This window comes from Convolutriloba macropyga, chromosome 3 (genome assembly GCF_964194025.1).
Source record: "Convolutriloba macropyga chromosome 3, txConMacr16.3, whole genome shotgun sequence".
NCBI lineage: Eukaryota > Metazoa > Xenacoelomorpha > Acoela > Convolutidae > Convolutriloba > Convolutriloba macropyga.
This window is the reverse complement of record NC_134470.1, coordinates 52,780,744-52,796,446: the sequence shown is the minus strand read 5'-3', so window position 1 is coordinate 52,796,446 and position 15,703 is coordinate 52,780,744. Positions and strand designations below refer to the sequence as shown.

At 35.6% G+C, this 15,703-nt stretch overlaps 1 protein-coding gene across 1 annotated transcript in view; it reads left to right on the top strand.

The window, feature by feature from the left end:
- LOC142336275 (uncharacterized) overlaps positions 1 to 12,138 on the top strand; it is a 36,823-nt gene extending 24,685 nt beyond the window's left edge. Inside the window, exon 7 of the mRNA XM_075384971.1 lies at positions 11,132 to 12,138. Coding sequence (XP_075241086.1) covers positions 11,132 to 11,716 — 585 coding nt within the window. The 3' untranslated portion in view covers positions 11,717 to 12,138. The remainder of the gene's footprint in view (positions 1 to 11,131) is intronic.
- Positions 12,139 to 15,703: the final 3,565 nt, after the last annotated feature.

Here is a 15,703-nt window from a genome sequence, read left to right as displayed (position 1 = left end):
CAGATACAGGCTACTACACTTATGTGCCACCTTCATCTCAAGATTGCAATTGCTTTTCTCATATAGCACTTCAACATTTCAAAAAATTAAACTAACTGGAAAGTTTCCTTCCTGAAATGACTAGTCATCACGGAATTATACAGCAATTTCCTCTTGTATTTCTTCAGGACAAAGATCTTGGAAGCATGAGTGCTGTGAAAAGCTCAAGGCAGCGTCATTAGGGTGCCATTAGTGCCTGTGGGATCTTTTCCGTTTGTGCCCCCAGTACGTTATGCACCCCCACCCCCAGTTACAGAGCACGTGTCATTACATCGTAAGTCATTATACAAAAGTATGGAACGTTCGTCTGGGGGTGCAAATAATATACCCCCACTAAGCGCGGGGGGCACTATTGGAAAAGATCCGAACTATGTACTGTTTCGTTACAGTACTGATTCCTTTATATAGGTGGTCTAAATGCGATAAACAGGTAAATCCCCGGAGGACATTAAGTCACTGAGCAGTTCTTAGAGCGTGCAATTACTCTCGACCATAGTTGAGAAGTATTCGCGCGACAATAGTCGATTATGTTTTTCGAATAAGGTTTTACTAAGTTTTTTTGCCTCCAGTTGATAGCTGCTGTTTTTTCGGACTTTGAGTCCACGCGTTGTCATAAAATATAATTAATTGCTCTCAAACAAAGTTTGTAGCAATTATTAATAGCCGGCTATTATAGCGGCTATTATAGCGCTCCTATAATAGCGGCTATTATAGCGCTCCTATAATCATCTCAGCCGGCTATTATAGCGCTCCTATTTTTTTTACAATTCAAAGAATTTGAATTGTATTGGGGCGCTGTCTTTTTTTTAAGATCTGTTCACACATTTTCATGATTTTTGAAGTCAAATTGGAGTGGTGATTTTGGTCACGCCGAAACAGGAAATGGAGCGAAAAAGCAAGTGGTTTTGCGGCGTGAATTTTTTTCGATTTAATTTTGAACTAGAGTGAGAAAACGGTGTTTGAACAAAAATTCGGTTTCTCGGTAGTGGTTTTTTGTTCACATGCGGCAATTTCACTCTGATTTTTACTGTTTTTTCGATTTTTTGGATCGGATTTTATTCTAAATAGTTTTCCCAATCCATTCACAGCGCATTCTGGACCTAGTTTTTTGTTAGAATCAAAATAACATATCTCACTAGTGGTTTTTTGTTCTCCCTAGCAGCATTTTGACATTGATTTTCTATTTTTGTTTTTTTTCGTCTGATTTTTAAAAATGGTTTTCCCAATTCAGCCATTGTCCGTTCTAGGTCTAGTTGTTTGTTGAGTCAATGAAAATTCTTTGAATTGTACGTCAGGACTTGTCCTGCTATGTTTTTTACTTCGTCGAATAAAAAAATGTTTCGCTTTACCTCATTTTGCCGCTTTTTCAACATTTTGCGTGAAATCTTTGACTTCTCTAGGCTAGTTTCTCTCTTCTCTCATTCTGCTAAAAGTGATTTTCAACACCAATTGCTCAGCAAAGCTATTCAAAATGAACAGAGTCAGTATAAAAAATTGAAGTCAGAAGTAGAAACGGGATAAACCCATAAAGCCCAATTTTAGATGCCCGCTATTTGAACGTCGTTCCTATAAGTATTAGTTACCTCTCTCTAATGCTTATTGGTATTGATAGTAGCCCCTGCAGCCTCTCTCTAAGAAACAGAAGTATGTTCAACTACGAAATGTCATCAAAATCAAATCGGACTTAAAAAAATGTTTTTGTACAAAAAATCTTTTTTATTTTCAATATCTTCTATTCTTTCAATCCTAATCATGCCTATTGGAATCAACGGCGGCTATTTTCCGGCAATCTGCCCGGTATGTTATTAGTCCTGTCGGTTTTTTGTTATGCGATTGATTTGTTTGACCGTTTTTTAGTCTGACCCATTTGACCTTTCGTACTCAAACATAGGATGAACACATAGCGCCCAGTGGACACTAAGTGCTCTTAGAGCCTTTTTCAGCTCACTAGTCTCCATCTATTCACAAACTGTTTTTGAGTCTTATACTTTTGTTGTACAGGGAGGTTCTTAGAGGTTGACACCCCGTTCCACCTCCCCACAGCACAATCCCCCCCCCCCCCCACGCACACACACACACACACATACGTCCCCTCTCTCACTTCACCCCCCCATCCCCACCCCTGCACATCGTTCAGGCCGTAAGGCCCCGTGCAGCCAAAAACCCCCTCCCACCGTTGCTCCCAATCCCAGCATCAGCACCCCCGCTGCGCTCACAGCACGCCACTTGAATTAAGCTTAAGCTAGCCTCACTAAACCATGGCTACCTACTGACGAAGCCAACCGCTCGCCAGTCGTTTGAGAGCAATTCACCCGACGTTAGTCGGTTATATTTAGATTTTCCAGCTATGACCCTATATGTCTTCATTTTTGTTGCCTTATCACTTATTCTCATTGATAACAGTTCTCATTGGCTGCTAAGAGGGCTAAAATGAGTGTAATTGATGTTTTTGAGTTCACAGCTGTGGCTTTTTTTACAACTTGGACATTTTGTTTTCAAAAAATATTGGCGAGTTTTTTATTTTTGTTTTGTCACGTCTTCTCTTAGTTTTTATAGCGTGTTTAGGAAGCATAACAATGGAATCTTAGTGACGGTTTGGGCTAATAGCTGAAAGTTTCTATTCCTTTGACTTTTCTTTCCATAAAAAATTTGTACATTTTTGACATATGCATGTTATTGCTTTTGTTGTGGCTTTGTCGCTGAGCCTCAATAATAATAGGTCTCACCGGACTGCTGATGCAGCGTAAGTTCTTGGAATAATCATCTTCAATTTTAGCTCAGTTTGTTATAGACTGAGACACGATATGAAAGTGGTTTGTGATTTTTTGAATCTTGTCTTCTTGATGTTTTTCAGTTTATACCTAATGGAACCAATTAATGGTTTTTTTTTACTTCTAAAGTTGTATGGAATGTTTTATGTAAGGATTTGGATTTTTTGTTTCGTGATTAATTGCTCCTGAAAGAAGTTCATAGCAGTTCATAGCAACGAAGTTCAATTGTAAATGTGTGTGTCGTTTTTTATGCAAAATTTTAAAATTTTTGCTTGACCGTTTTGACTTTTCGAGTGACTTTTACGCCCCTGACTTTCTGCGTTTCGCTTGATCTAAAATTCTCTATCAATCACAATTTCAAGCCGCTGAACTCCATTGGTGGCAATTTAATACTAAAAGTCAAATGAAACTGGTGCCATTTTTCACCTTAAATCTTAATAGTGGAATATGTTAACCTCTGTGGTTATTTGAAGCCCATTATTGAACTTCTTAGTCCCATTTAGGCTCACCCTCCCCACCACGACTGAAGCAGGCTGCAATTGATTAGAGCTCCCACTAGTCGATTGAGAGCAATTCTTCCGACGTTTGGTCGGTTATGTTTTAACTGTTGCACCACTACTTTTCAAATATTGTCACCAAATTTTTTTTCAATGTTTTTAATAGCCGCCCTCATCTTCTCAGTCGGCTATTATAGCGCTTCTATTTTTTTTACAATTCAAAGAATTTGAATTGTATTGGAGCGCTGTCTTTTTTTAAGATCTGTTCACACATTTTCATGATTTTTGAAGTCAAAATGGAGTAGTGATTTTGGTCACGCCGAAACAGGAAATGGAGCGAAAAAGCGAGTGGTTTTGCGGCGTGAAATTTTTTGGTTCTAATTTTAAAGTAGAGTGAGAATACGTTGTTTGAACAAAAATTTGGTTTCTCGGTAGTGGATTTTTGTTCACATGCGGCAATTTCACTCTGATTTTTACTGTTTTTTCGATTTTTCGGACCTGATTTTTTCTAAATGGTTTTCACAATTCACTCATAGTCCATTCTAGGTCTAGTTTTTTGTTTATTCAATGAAAATTCTTTGAATTGTTTGTCAGGAGTTGTCCTGGTATGTTTTTTTACTTCGTCTAACAAAAAAAAATGTTTCGCATTACCTCATTTTGCCGCTTTTTCAACATTTTGCGTGAAATCTTTTTGACTTCTCTAGTATAGTTTCTCTCATTCCTGCTAGAAGTCATTTTGAACATCAGTTGCTCAGCAAAGCAATTCAAAATGAACAGAGTCAGTATAAAAAAATGAACTCAGAAATAGAAACGGGATAAACCCATAAAGCCCAATTTTAGATGCGCGCTATTTGAACGTCGTTCCTATAAGTCTTGTTACCATCTCTAATGCTTATTGGTATTGATAGTAGCCCCTGTAGCGTCTCTCTAAGAAACAGAAGTATGTTCAACTATGAAATGCCATCAAAATCAATCTGACTTAAAAATGTTTTTGTACAAAAATCATTTTTTTTCAATATCTTCTATTCTTTCAATGTCAATCATGCTTATTGGAATTAACGGGGGCTATTTTCCGGCAATCTGCCGGGTATGTTTGTTTTTGGCGATCTTGGTTTATGCAATATGAGCACGAGCAGTATCAATAATTATGTAATTTTTTGAAATATTGTCCTGCGGTTATTTAAAAGACTAGCTTTCAAAAACGTTTTTGTAAATTTGTTTTTAAATTGTTTTTGCGTATCTGGGGTCCTAGGCTTTGTTGACAGCCAGAGTTCGATATTGCTGGAAAAGGGCTGGTCTTTCGATATTGCTGGAAAAAGGCCGGTTAGTTCGTTGATGCAAGTGTTTATTTGAATGTAATTCAGGATTATTGGTGCTGTCGTTTTAAGATTTGATCATGCATTTTCTCGATGACTTTTCCTTCAAACGGGGTGAACAGTTGAAGCAGTGTGCCTTAAGTTTCTCAGTAGATGAATACTTACCTTATTTCACTACGCATGCTTTAATCTTTAATAGTATTTCAAGTGGTTCATCCTGAATTTGCTGGGAACGCTTGAATTCAAATTGAAAAAGGTTACTTTTAATGTTTTTGAGCCCAGAATGAAATAGTTTTTGTGAATGAAGCAAGTTTTTAGGGTTTTGTAAATTGGGTTGCTTTAAAGGTCCGTCATAGTTTAGATGCCTATATTGCTCCTCGAAATGTACTTTGTTGCTAATGTTTTTGGTGAATGTTTGTTGTTTACACCAGATTCGCAAATTTAGTTTTGAACGTTTTGTCGTTTTTAGTTGTTTAATAGCCGCCCTCATCTTCTCAGCCGGCTATTATAGCGCTCCTATTTTTTTACAATTCAAAGAATTTGAATTCTATTGGGGCGCTGTCTTTTGACGACTCGAAGAGGAGTATTGGAGAAGTCCTTTTTTTAAATCAATTTTATTGGAGTGATTTTTGAAGCGGGAAATGAAACGCGTGAAAAAATTTGGAGTGATTTTGGCGCTGAACAAAAGTGAAGAGCGGGGCGAAAAGAGAGTGGTTTTTGTTCATACCGCTGTTTTTGAGAGAGCGAGAAATTGATGTGTGAAAAAATTTTTTCTAAGCGAGCGAAATTTTTTTGTTCACGTGCGGCATTTTAAAGCAGTTTTTTTCATTTATTTTGGTTAAGAGGTTTGGCTATGATTTTGTTTTAATTTTAGGCTGGTTTCGGTAGTGGTTTGAAGGTTTCTGGAAAGTCATATGAATTTTATGAAAATTTGGAGGTTTTTAATTTTTTTTGCTGATTTTCGGGCTAATTTTTGCGTTTTTTTGAGGATTATTTTGTTTTACTGGCTCAAATGGGTTTTACTTGAGCAGTTTTATGATAACAATTGGTCACAGTTTTGTGGGTAAGAATCATTTTTTTGTTGAGAAAATGGCGAAAATTGGAACTTTTTTTCTTAATTTTTTGCAGTTTTTCGTTTTTTCTGTTTTTAGCTGAGTTTCTTTGCCTATTATGACTTGCCTAATGTTTTGCGAGCATCTGGATACCCTATTTGCTGTAGGGAGTTCTTCTTTTGATTTATATGTTTTTGAAGTTTTAAAAAATTTAGTAACTTTTTCCAGTTTTTCAGTGGAAGTTGTTTTCAAGAGCTATTTTCATAACTTTAGCCTAAAGTATTTTTTCAAAATTCACATAAGTGGTTTTTGTAAGTACTAGTTGTTTTGATGTAGTTATTTTGGCAGAGATAGTTTTTTCGGGATCTCAATTTATAACAAAATTTGATCAGATTTTTTATCATATTTTAACAGATTTGATTTTATTGTTTCTACTTTTTTGTTTCATGACTTTGTATCAAGATAATCATAAATTAGTTCAGGCACGTTTTGTTTGATGAGTAGTTGGATGGCGTTTAAATGGATTTTCACATCGACTCGTTTCCGGAATTCTTCCGGTTATGTTTTTTTTAAGATCTGTTCACACATTTTCATGATTTTTGAAGTCAAATTGGAGTAGTGATTTTGGTCACGCCGAAACAGGAAATGGAGCGAAAAATTGAGTGGTTTTGCGGCGTGAATTTTTTTCGCTCTAATTTTAAAGTAGAATGAGAAAATGGTGTTTGAACAAAAATTCGCTTTCTCGCTAGTGGTTTTTTGTTCACATGCGGCAATTTCACTTTGATTTTTACTGTTTTCGATTTTTTTGGATAGGTTTTTTCTAAATGGTTTTCCCAATCCATTAATAGCTTTTTCTAGGCCTAGTTTTTTGTGTGAACCAAATTTTCATTTCTCGCTAGTGGTGTTTTGTTCACATGCGGCATTTTGACACCGATTTTTTGTTTTTTTTTAATTTTTTTATCTGATTTTTTTAGAAATGGTTTTCCCAATTCACTTATAGTCCGCTATAAGTCGTTTATTGTTTAGTCAATGAAAATTTTTTGAATTGTACGTCAGGACTCGTCCTGCTATGTTTTTTTACTTCGTCGAACAAAAAATGTTTCGCTTTACCTCATTTTGCCGCTTTTTCAACATTTTGCGTGGAATCTTTTTGACTTCTCTAGGCTAGTTTCTCTCTTTTCTCATTCTGCTAAAAGTGATTTTGAACATCAGTTGCTCAGCAAAGCAATTCAAAATGAACAGAGTCAGTATAAAAAAAAATGAACTCAGAAATAGAAACGGGATAAACCCATAAAGCCCAATTTTAGATGCCCGCTATTTGAACGTCGTTCCTATAAGTATTAGTTACCTCTCTCTAATGCTTATTGGTATTGATAGTAGCCCCTGCAGCCTCTCTCTAAGAAACAGAAGTATGTTCAACTACGAAATGTCATCAAATCAAATCGGACTTAAAAAAATGTTTTTGTACAAAAATCTTTTTTTCCCAATCATGCCTATTGGAATCAACGGCGGCTATTTTCCGGCAATCTGCCGGGTATGTTTTCACTTTTAGAGGACATTGAATTATTTTGCCAGCTTGAAGAAAAGTTAATGAATGGCTTCTAGCAACAAACAAATGACTTTTAGGATTTTAACACTACAAATTTTACCAATTAAAAATTATTTTTTAAGTTTGATTTTTGTCATATTTTTGTAGTTTCCTCCGATACCAGCCAATGTTGCTTTCTTTGGCTTGAGTATGGGCTAAAAAATGTATTTCAGCAACAAAGAAAAGATTTTGAGGCTATTATCATAGAGAATTTTATTGACCGACAAATAGTTTTCGAATTTTTTCAAATTTTTAAGTAATTTTTTGTCCTTTTTAGGTGTTTGGATATTCAAGTTATTCAGTTGACAACATTCAATGTTTTAGGACAATAACACCAAGAAAATTTTAGATTTTATTAATAGCCGCCCTCATATTCTCGGCCGCCTATTATAGCACTCAGATTTTTTTACCATCCAAAGAATTTGGATTGTATTGTTGCTGTCTTTTTTGTAAGATGTTTTCACAAATGTGTTCATGACTTCGACCTTTCAAAACGGGATAAACAGACAAGGCCCAGCGGAGGACCAAAACTAGATTGATTTAGTAGTCCCTCAAGTGCGTGAAGTGGTGCAGCTGTTGGGAAGGCCTTAATTCAAGGTTAAAAAGTCGTTTTCAGTTGTTGAGCCGAATGGTGCAATTTTACTTTTTTTTGGTCATTTTTCGAGGTTTTTGCTTGAGTAGTCTTGGATTGACGTTTGTCAAAATTGATAAAGGTCTTTTCCAAGATTTATTACTTTTTATGACCAATTTATGGGCTATATATTTTGGTACTGCACACATAAACACGCAAAATTGTACTAATTTTTACAATTTGGCTTGAGAATTCTGTGCTGAGTTTTTGCAGCCTTTGGCCAGGGAATCTCCTTTAGGGTTTGATAACAGGTTACTGCATAGTCTCTGGTTGCAGTGGAATGGTTTTCAAGTTTTTAAAATCAAGAGTTCATATTTTCAGCCCTAGGGGCGAGGGAACCTCTAGTGATTAATAATAGGTTACTGCGTTGTTTATAGTGACAATGGAATGGTTTGCAACATTTTATTGTCAAGAATTTTAACAATTTCTTGATAAAATTTAAATTTTGGAAAATTACTTTCATTTTCCTAATTTGTCGGTTTTTATGGCCCAGTGAAGCTTTTTTTAAGGCTTGAAATTGGCTTACTAAATAGTTTCTGTAAATAACCAAACGGTTCTAAAGATATCACTATCGCAAATTTCTGCAGCATTTGCAATTGCTTTCAATTTTTTTAGAAAAAGATTTTGTCATTTGCTGAGTTTATCAATCTTTAAGGGACAATTTAACTTTTTAGAGGGACAAAATCGGGTTTTGAATAAATTCACATTGTAAAATTTAGAAACGTTCATTAAATTTTCAGTTTTAATATACCTCATATTTCTGAAGGTTTTCTTTCTTTAAAAGGCCGATAAAACCCTGTCATGACTTCCTCTTGGGTTAATAGGTATATTTATTTGATCAAATTTGGCCTTCAGTGTAAAAGTTAAAAATTTTTGGCAAGGTTTTTTTTTGTTTGGAAATTCTTAATTTCTAAACTTTTGAGTCTTTCTTTTTGGTTGTCGTAGTTCAATTGATTTACTGGTCAGATACAATTATTCTAATTTTCACATTCAATTCTTAGGATTGTTTTTCCGGACGTGTCCTGCTACATTTTTTGTACTTCGCCGAACAACAATTTGTTTCGCTTTACCTTTTTGACAACTTTTCAACATTTTGCCTGATATCATTTTGACTTCTCTAGACAAGTTTCATTCTTCGCTTATTCTCAAAGTGCTTTTAGATAGGAGTTGCTCTGCAAAGCAACCTAAAGTGAACAGAATTAGTATCGAAAAGTGAAATCGAAATGGAAACAGGATAAACACATGAAGCCCAATTTTAGATGACCACTACTTTTGTTCTTAGAAGTCTTAGTTAACATCTCTAATGCGTTTTGGCATTGATGCTAGCCTCTGCATTCTCGTTTAGAAACAGGAGTAGGTATAACAAAATCCAATCAATAGCTCGCATTTTAAAAGTATTTTTGTGCAACAGTTTTTGTGCAATCATCAATCATTGTTTTTCTGTTCCTTCAATCTCAATCGCTGTTATGGGAATCAATGGTGGCTATTGTCCGGCAATCTGTCGGTTATATTTGAAAGTTTTATGTTAAAGTTTCGTGAGTGTTTTTATTCGTCGCTTTTTCGACATTTGACTTGAAATCCGTTTGACTTCTCTAGGCTATTTCACGCTGCTCTCATTCTGCCGAAAGTGTTTTTACAGCAGTTGTCCAGTAGAGCCATCTAAAATGAACGGAAAACTAGATCAATAGAAACCGGATAAAGGCCAGCTGAAAATGCCCCGTCTGAATGTTTTCTAATTAGTCTTAGTTACTAGGTTTTATTAATAGCCGCCGTCAGCCTCTCAACGGCTATTAAGGCGCTTTATTTTTTGATGCGATTTACCTTTTTAATCATGTTTTTCGTTTTACATGTCACAATTTTCACGTTTGACTCGTGATTGACCTCACTCACTGTTTGAACTGAATGGATTTAAATTCTTTCACTCATTGATTTATTCAATATAGTGAATACGGTTAATGTCAAAAGAGCAATATCGAAATAAACGGAATAAAGCGCGGCCATCATGTCATAATACATTAGGTTATCAGCTAACTAACATATTAAGCTTAGTAGCGTTCAGTTTATAAGCTGAATTAAAGATAGTTTTAGAATCTAACTGAAGTTGTACAATGACTAAGAACAGGTGTTTTCCAAGTTTTTATTATCAAGAATTTTTCCTACTTCCTCCAGCCCTATGTGGCAGGGAAACTCCTCTAGGAATTATTAATAGGTTACTTCGTTGTTTTTAGTGATAATGGGATGGTTTGAAACATTTTAATATCAAGAATTTTAACAATTTTGTTGGTAAAATTTGCTTCACGTTTTTTGGAAAATTGCTTTCATTTTCCTAGTTTGTCGGTTTTTATGGGCCATTGAAGCTTTTTTGAGGCTTGGAATTGGGCTATTTAATAGTTTCTGGAAATAACCAAACCGTTCTAAAGATATCACTATCGCAAATTTCTGCAACATTTGCAATTGCTTTGAATTTTTTTAGAAAAAGATTTTGTCATTTGCTGAGTTTATCAATCTTTGACTGACAATTTAACTTTTTAGTGAGACAAAATATGGTTTTGAATAAATTCACATTGCAAAAGTTAGAAACGTTCAATAAATTTTCTTTTTAAATGTATTTCTTATATTTCTCAAGGTTTTCCTTAAATGGCCAATAAATTGTTGGAAAAGTACTTCATTTTTTCTAGTTTATCGATATTTATGGATAATTGGGTTACTGAATACTTTCTGGAAATAACGAAACGGTTCTGAAGATAAATGATTTTTCCTTTGTTTCCAGTGATTATTCGCTCGACCGATTTTTCGTCTGAATCATTTAATTGTTCGTACTTTTCGAACACCCCTAGTCCACCCTTCTCCAACAACTCTTTGAAGCAAATTATGACGAGGTAATGGTGTGACGAGTATGCTTTTTTGGGTGTGACCAACTGGAAAACAATGAAGTTGAACGCTTACAATAAATGCTTCTATAATGGTTACGTGACTCTGCTTGAAGTCACTGATAACTTGCGCTTATCGAGAACCGCGAAGCGGTTCGAGATTTCAAGTCAAAATTTTGAAGTGACTTTGCAGATTCACGTAACTACGCTTAAAACACAAAAATCAGCTTCTGGCGAAGTAGCAACTTCTGGCATTTTAACTTCTGGAGACTTTTAGCAGTGCACGTGAGGGTCTAATTCGTATGACTAAATATGACGAGGTATATTTACATATATTCTGTGTAAATAATTTCTGTGCTTATTTCAGTCTCTTACCATGGATGCTCCTCCTGCCAAACGAGCGTACGGAGGCTTCCAATCTACATACGGTTCCGCTTATGCGATGGCATCAGCCCGGGACTCGCTCGCGGATCCTCTTCCCAGCAGATCTATGTTGCGAGAATCACTCTTCAGAGAGCCAAAACAGGAGCCCGCATTCTACGATGATGATCCTTACAATTTGCCGTCGTTTTCGGGACGAAGTGCACCTCCGGCAATCCGTGAACGTCGGGAACTTCTGGTCGGAGCTTCTCAATCTTACGATAGAAGTCCGGGAGTTATAGAAAGAAAAGTGGTCGCACCGCCAAAGACAGCTAGAGCCGTAAGAGGAGGAGGAATGCTAAGTTCTCGAACCGGAAGTGCGTTCGGTATGCGAGAGGATTCCATGGAGGACATTCAGCGGCAATATGGTGGCGGAAGTGATTTGGGCGGATTTACTGGAGGGTTCACAGGTGGAAGATTGGGTGGCAGAGGAGGCCAACAAAGACGTGGCGGAATAACGCATGCTCAAATTCCACCTGCACGCGATCCTTACTCTCGCATGTCGGGTGGTGCTTCGTTCACTCGTTTCTAAAGAAAAAAACGTTTAAAAATTTGTTGTCACGCTTTTTATATCCTAGGAATTTCAGGCTCAGTAAAGAAAGTCTAAAAAAGATCGATCGTTGATGATGGTATTACATTTGTCTGCAAAATGTTTTTGATGTCTCTACTTATATTAATTGAAATTATGTTGTTGTTCCCCGGATTATATTGTAATCGTGTTATTTTCTTTAATTCAATCTTTCTGTGATATTTTTGAAGTCTTTGTGCAAAATAAATTATCAGAGCGATTAAGCTGTCTTTTAAATTGCGCTGAAACCCGAAAGATCATTTATTTAACAGTGTTAAACAAAATTGATTATGATGGCTGCTAGCTGTTTTGTATTTGTGATGACCACCTGAAATTGGAGTAAATTTTATTCCTCATTTCTTTTACGAATAAAGTTTGAGATTCTTTTGGTTTTCATGCCAAGTCGCTGCAATCGAGTTTATGCGCATCCTTTGGTTCTGAAATAAAATCGCGAAACTAATTGCTGAACTAAATTCCACTGTTACCAAAGGAAATGACATTATGGCATAATTTGATTATTTTAATTGATAGGCACGGGCAAGGGTGTCTGGTTTCAATAGTTTTCGGCAGGGTTCTCCAATGAGGTACTCAGATCAAATGTTTATTTGAGCTAAAAGCAGCGTTCACTTAATGAAATTGCTGCAATCGGGGCAGAATCATTAAGTCAGATGGAAAGTATCTCTCAAGGTTTTAATTAACACTAGTTGTTGTGCAACCTATGACGTATTTTTTTGTCAGAGCTCTCGTTAACATGTTTTCAGTCCCATTGAAATTTTTATGCAGTTTTTCGTGTGACCGCTTTTAATTGCTCTCAAATTAAATTTATTGGCAATTATATAAGTCCTGCTGGCACTTTTTAATACAAATTTTTATACTATCGACTTTTCGTCACTAAAAAATTGATAAACAGGTAAAGCCTGGAGGGCATTAAGTCGCTAAGCAGCTCTCTTAGAGCCATATTCGAGTAGTCATTCGATTCGCCAAAACTGTTGAGAAAAATTCATGGTGTGAAAGGCGGTTTTAAGAGTATGACCCCCCAGTCCACCTTCCTCCACCCCATTGCACTCATAACCCAGCACTCTCACCCCCACCCCCCCACCTGTCACTCCTCCTCAATTACGATGAATCTGGCCTCCCTAAGCCTGAGCTGGCTACTGACGACGCCAATCGCTCGCCAGCAATTGAGAGCAATTTGCCTAACGTTAGTGGGTTATGTTTTGTCGTGCCAACAAATTTTGGTTTTTCGACTTTGTTTTGAGAAACGGTTTAGACTCCTTTTTATGCCCTCGGTCAGTGAATATAGATCTCTTACGTTTAAACTATTGACTATGAAAGCTAATCCCTCGTCAGCGTTTGATATAGGTTGCGTTTAATTCTTCGTCATCTTTTTGTGGTGTTCAGCTTGAAGCTATTTATTTGATTTTATTCACACCAAGTTTTTTGAAGCTTTGTTTTTATGGTTTGGTTTTCGGAATAAGAAGGTATTTTTATTCCCTTTTGTATTGTTGTTGTTTCAAGTTTTGAATTTTTGCCGATATTGAACTCGGTAAAACCAAAATTAGTCAAAAAAGCAGTGCCTTGGTCCTGTTTTTCCGAATGTTTTGAAATGGGTAGGCTTATTGCTTATATGAATCATAAGAAGGTTGCTTTGAACCTAAATGTTCTTCGCTGTGTGTTTGATACTTTTAATGTTCAATTACTCTCAAACAATGTTTGTAGCAATTATGTTAGTCCTGCTGATAATGATCAGCAGGACTAACATAATTGCTGAACTTATTTGCGATTTGTGTACTACCGACTTTTCGTCTGATCGATTTTTTGTCTGATCATTGGCTTCTCTGATCAAGTTTCTCTTAGAGCCTTCTACTGTTCACCGAAAATAGAGTGGTTTGTTGATGTGAGGCAATTTGTCTTGTGTTTTTCTATCTGAATTTTCAATTGTTTTCCATATCTATTCCCAGTCACTTCTGGGTCTAGTTTTTTTGGTCAGTGCGAGAGAATTGTTGCGTTGTAACTCAGGACATATCCGGCTAAATTTTTGCAACAAAAAAATTGGATTGTATTGCTGCTCTGTCTTTTTTATAGCTGCGAAGCTGTAAGCTGAGCGGAGCTATATTGCGGTGCTCTTGGTTTTTTACAATGCAAAAAATTCGAATTGTATTGGGGCGCTGTCTTTTTACGACTCGAAGAGGAGTATTGGTTTTCTTAAGGTTTTTTGACGGAAGTACTATTCGTTCAGACGCTGTTTTGACCTGAAAGCGAAAGTGAGTAAAATTGCAGTGTAAACTAATTTTTTCTGAGCGAGAGAAGTTTTTTGATCAAGCGCTGCGTTTAGTGAATGACTTTTTGACTTTGAAAAGTAGTTTTTGACTGAATGGCACATATTGATAACCGTTTTTAGCCGTTTTTTCGTCTAAGTGGACCAGTTTTTTTGCTTGTAATTTGGTTTTTTTGTGGAAATGATTTTAAGTCGAGGCTATATTGAAATGTAAATCTCGGAAATTGAAACCACATTGTTTTGCAGAGCCTGAAAATGCGTTTCAAAATTGGCAAATATTTCTAGAATTTTAGTTAATTTCTGTCTGTTCTATTAATTTCTTCTTTTGTGATCTTTCAGCCGTCTTTTTTTGTCAAAAATCAGTTAATATGACAACTTCCCTTTGATTATTCATATACTCAACGCCGTTTTCTACCCCGATGTAATTTTGTTTTTTATAAAATTGTTTGCTAATCCGATTTTGGTAGTTTTTTTCCAAATGTTCTGTTTTTTCCTCTATTTTGGTTTTAGTTAATAGAAATGGTCTTTTTTGCAACATAAGAGACTTTAATTTCGTTTCAATGAAAATTCAATCATTTTATAGCGTTAACTTTTTGAATTTTTTTTTCATAAATGCAGTCTTAAAAATTGTTTGACCATGTTTTGCGAAATAATTCGATGTTTTTTATGTTTGAATTCTGCTTTTTATTTTTTTTGTTCCGTTCAGGAGGATCGATTCTTGTATCGGAAGACTAATTGTCTTTTCTATGTCTCGAATGCTGAACAATGAAATGTAATCGTTTTTCTTGATTTTTTTAATTTGATTTTTAACTTTCAAAAATCAAGAATGTATTTGTTACGTTGTTGCTTACATTGTGTCCATATTCACAAAGTTCTAGTTTGTATCATTCTGGCTTCGACCTGGGACCTACCTTTATATTGTTTTTTTTTGATTTTTTCAGTTGTTAAAAAATTGAATGATCTCAGCTTTATCTTATTTTTCGTCATTTTTTGGTTTGCAATTGATTTCATTTAACATAAGGCAGTATTGAGAGTTTGCTAGAAAGTCTTTTCCAAAATTTCCACTCATTACTATTAAGTATATTTTTCTTCCGGCCTTTGTATTGTTTTTAAATGATTTTTTGCCTTTGAATATTAGTCTTTTGATTGTCTTTTCTATGATTTTTTCAATTTTTGAATTACGAAATCATGTTGTCTACCATATATACAACAAATAAGAAGTTTCTGTTGCTTTTGTGTTAATTGCTGCGAGTAGAAATATAATTGCAGGAGTTTTCTGATTTTTAAATTTGAGCATTCTTTTTTGAAAAATTTAACTTAGTTTCTAAGTTTTTATTACTATCTGCCTTTTGCTTTGGCGATCTTTTTGAGATTAGAATCATGAATTATTTGAGCCCTGTCAATTGATAGCCCTGTCAGTTTTTGCAGCCTATGAATATTTTGACCGTCCTAATTATTTCGGACTTTTTAGACTTTGCCAAACGTTTTCGATATGAAATTCTGCTGCATTTTGTTTCTCTTGGTGACAGTGGTTTAAATTTCACCAATTTTTCGATCGGACCTGGGGAGGTAATGAGGTAATGGTTTAATAAAAAGGGTAATAGCTTCAGCTGCAATTACGGAGTTTAGAAGGTTTGACGCTTCGAGTCGTTTCCGGAATTCATCCGGCAGTG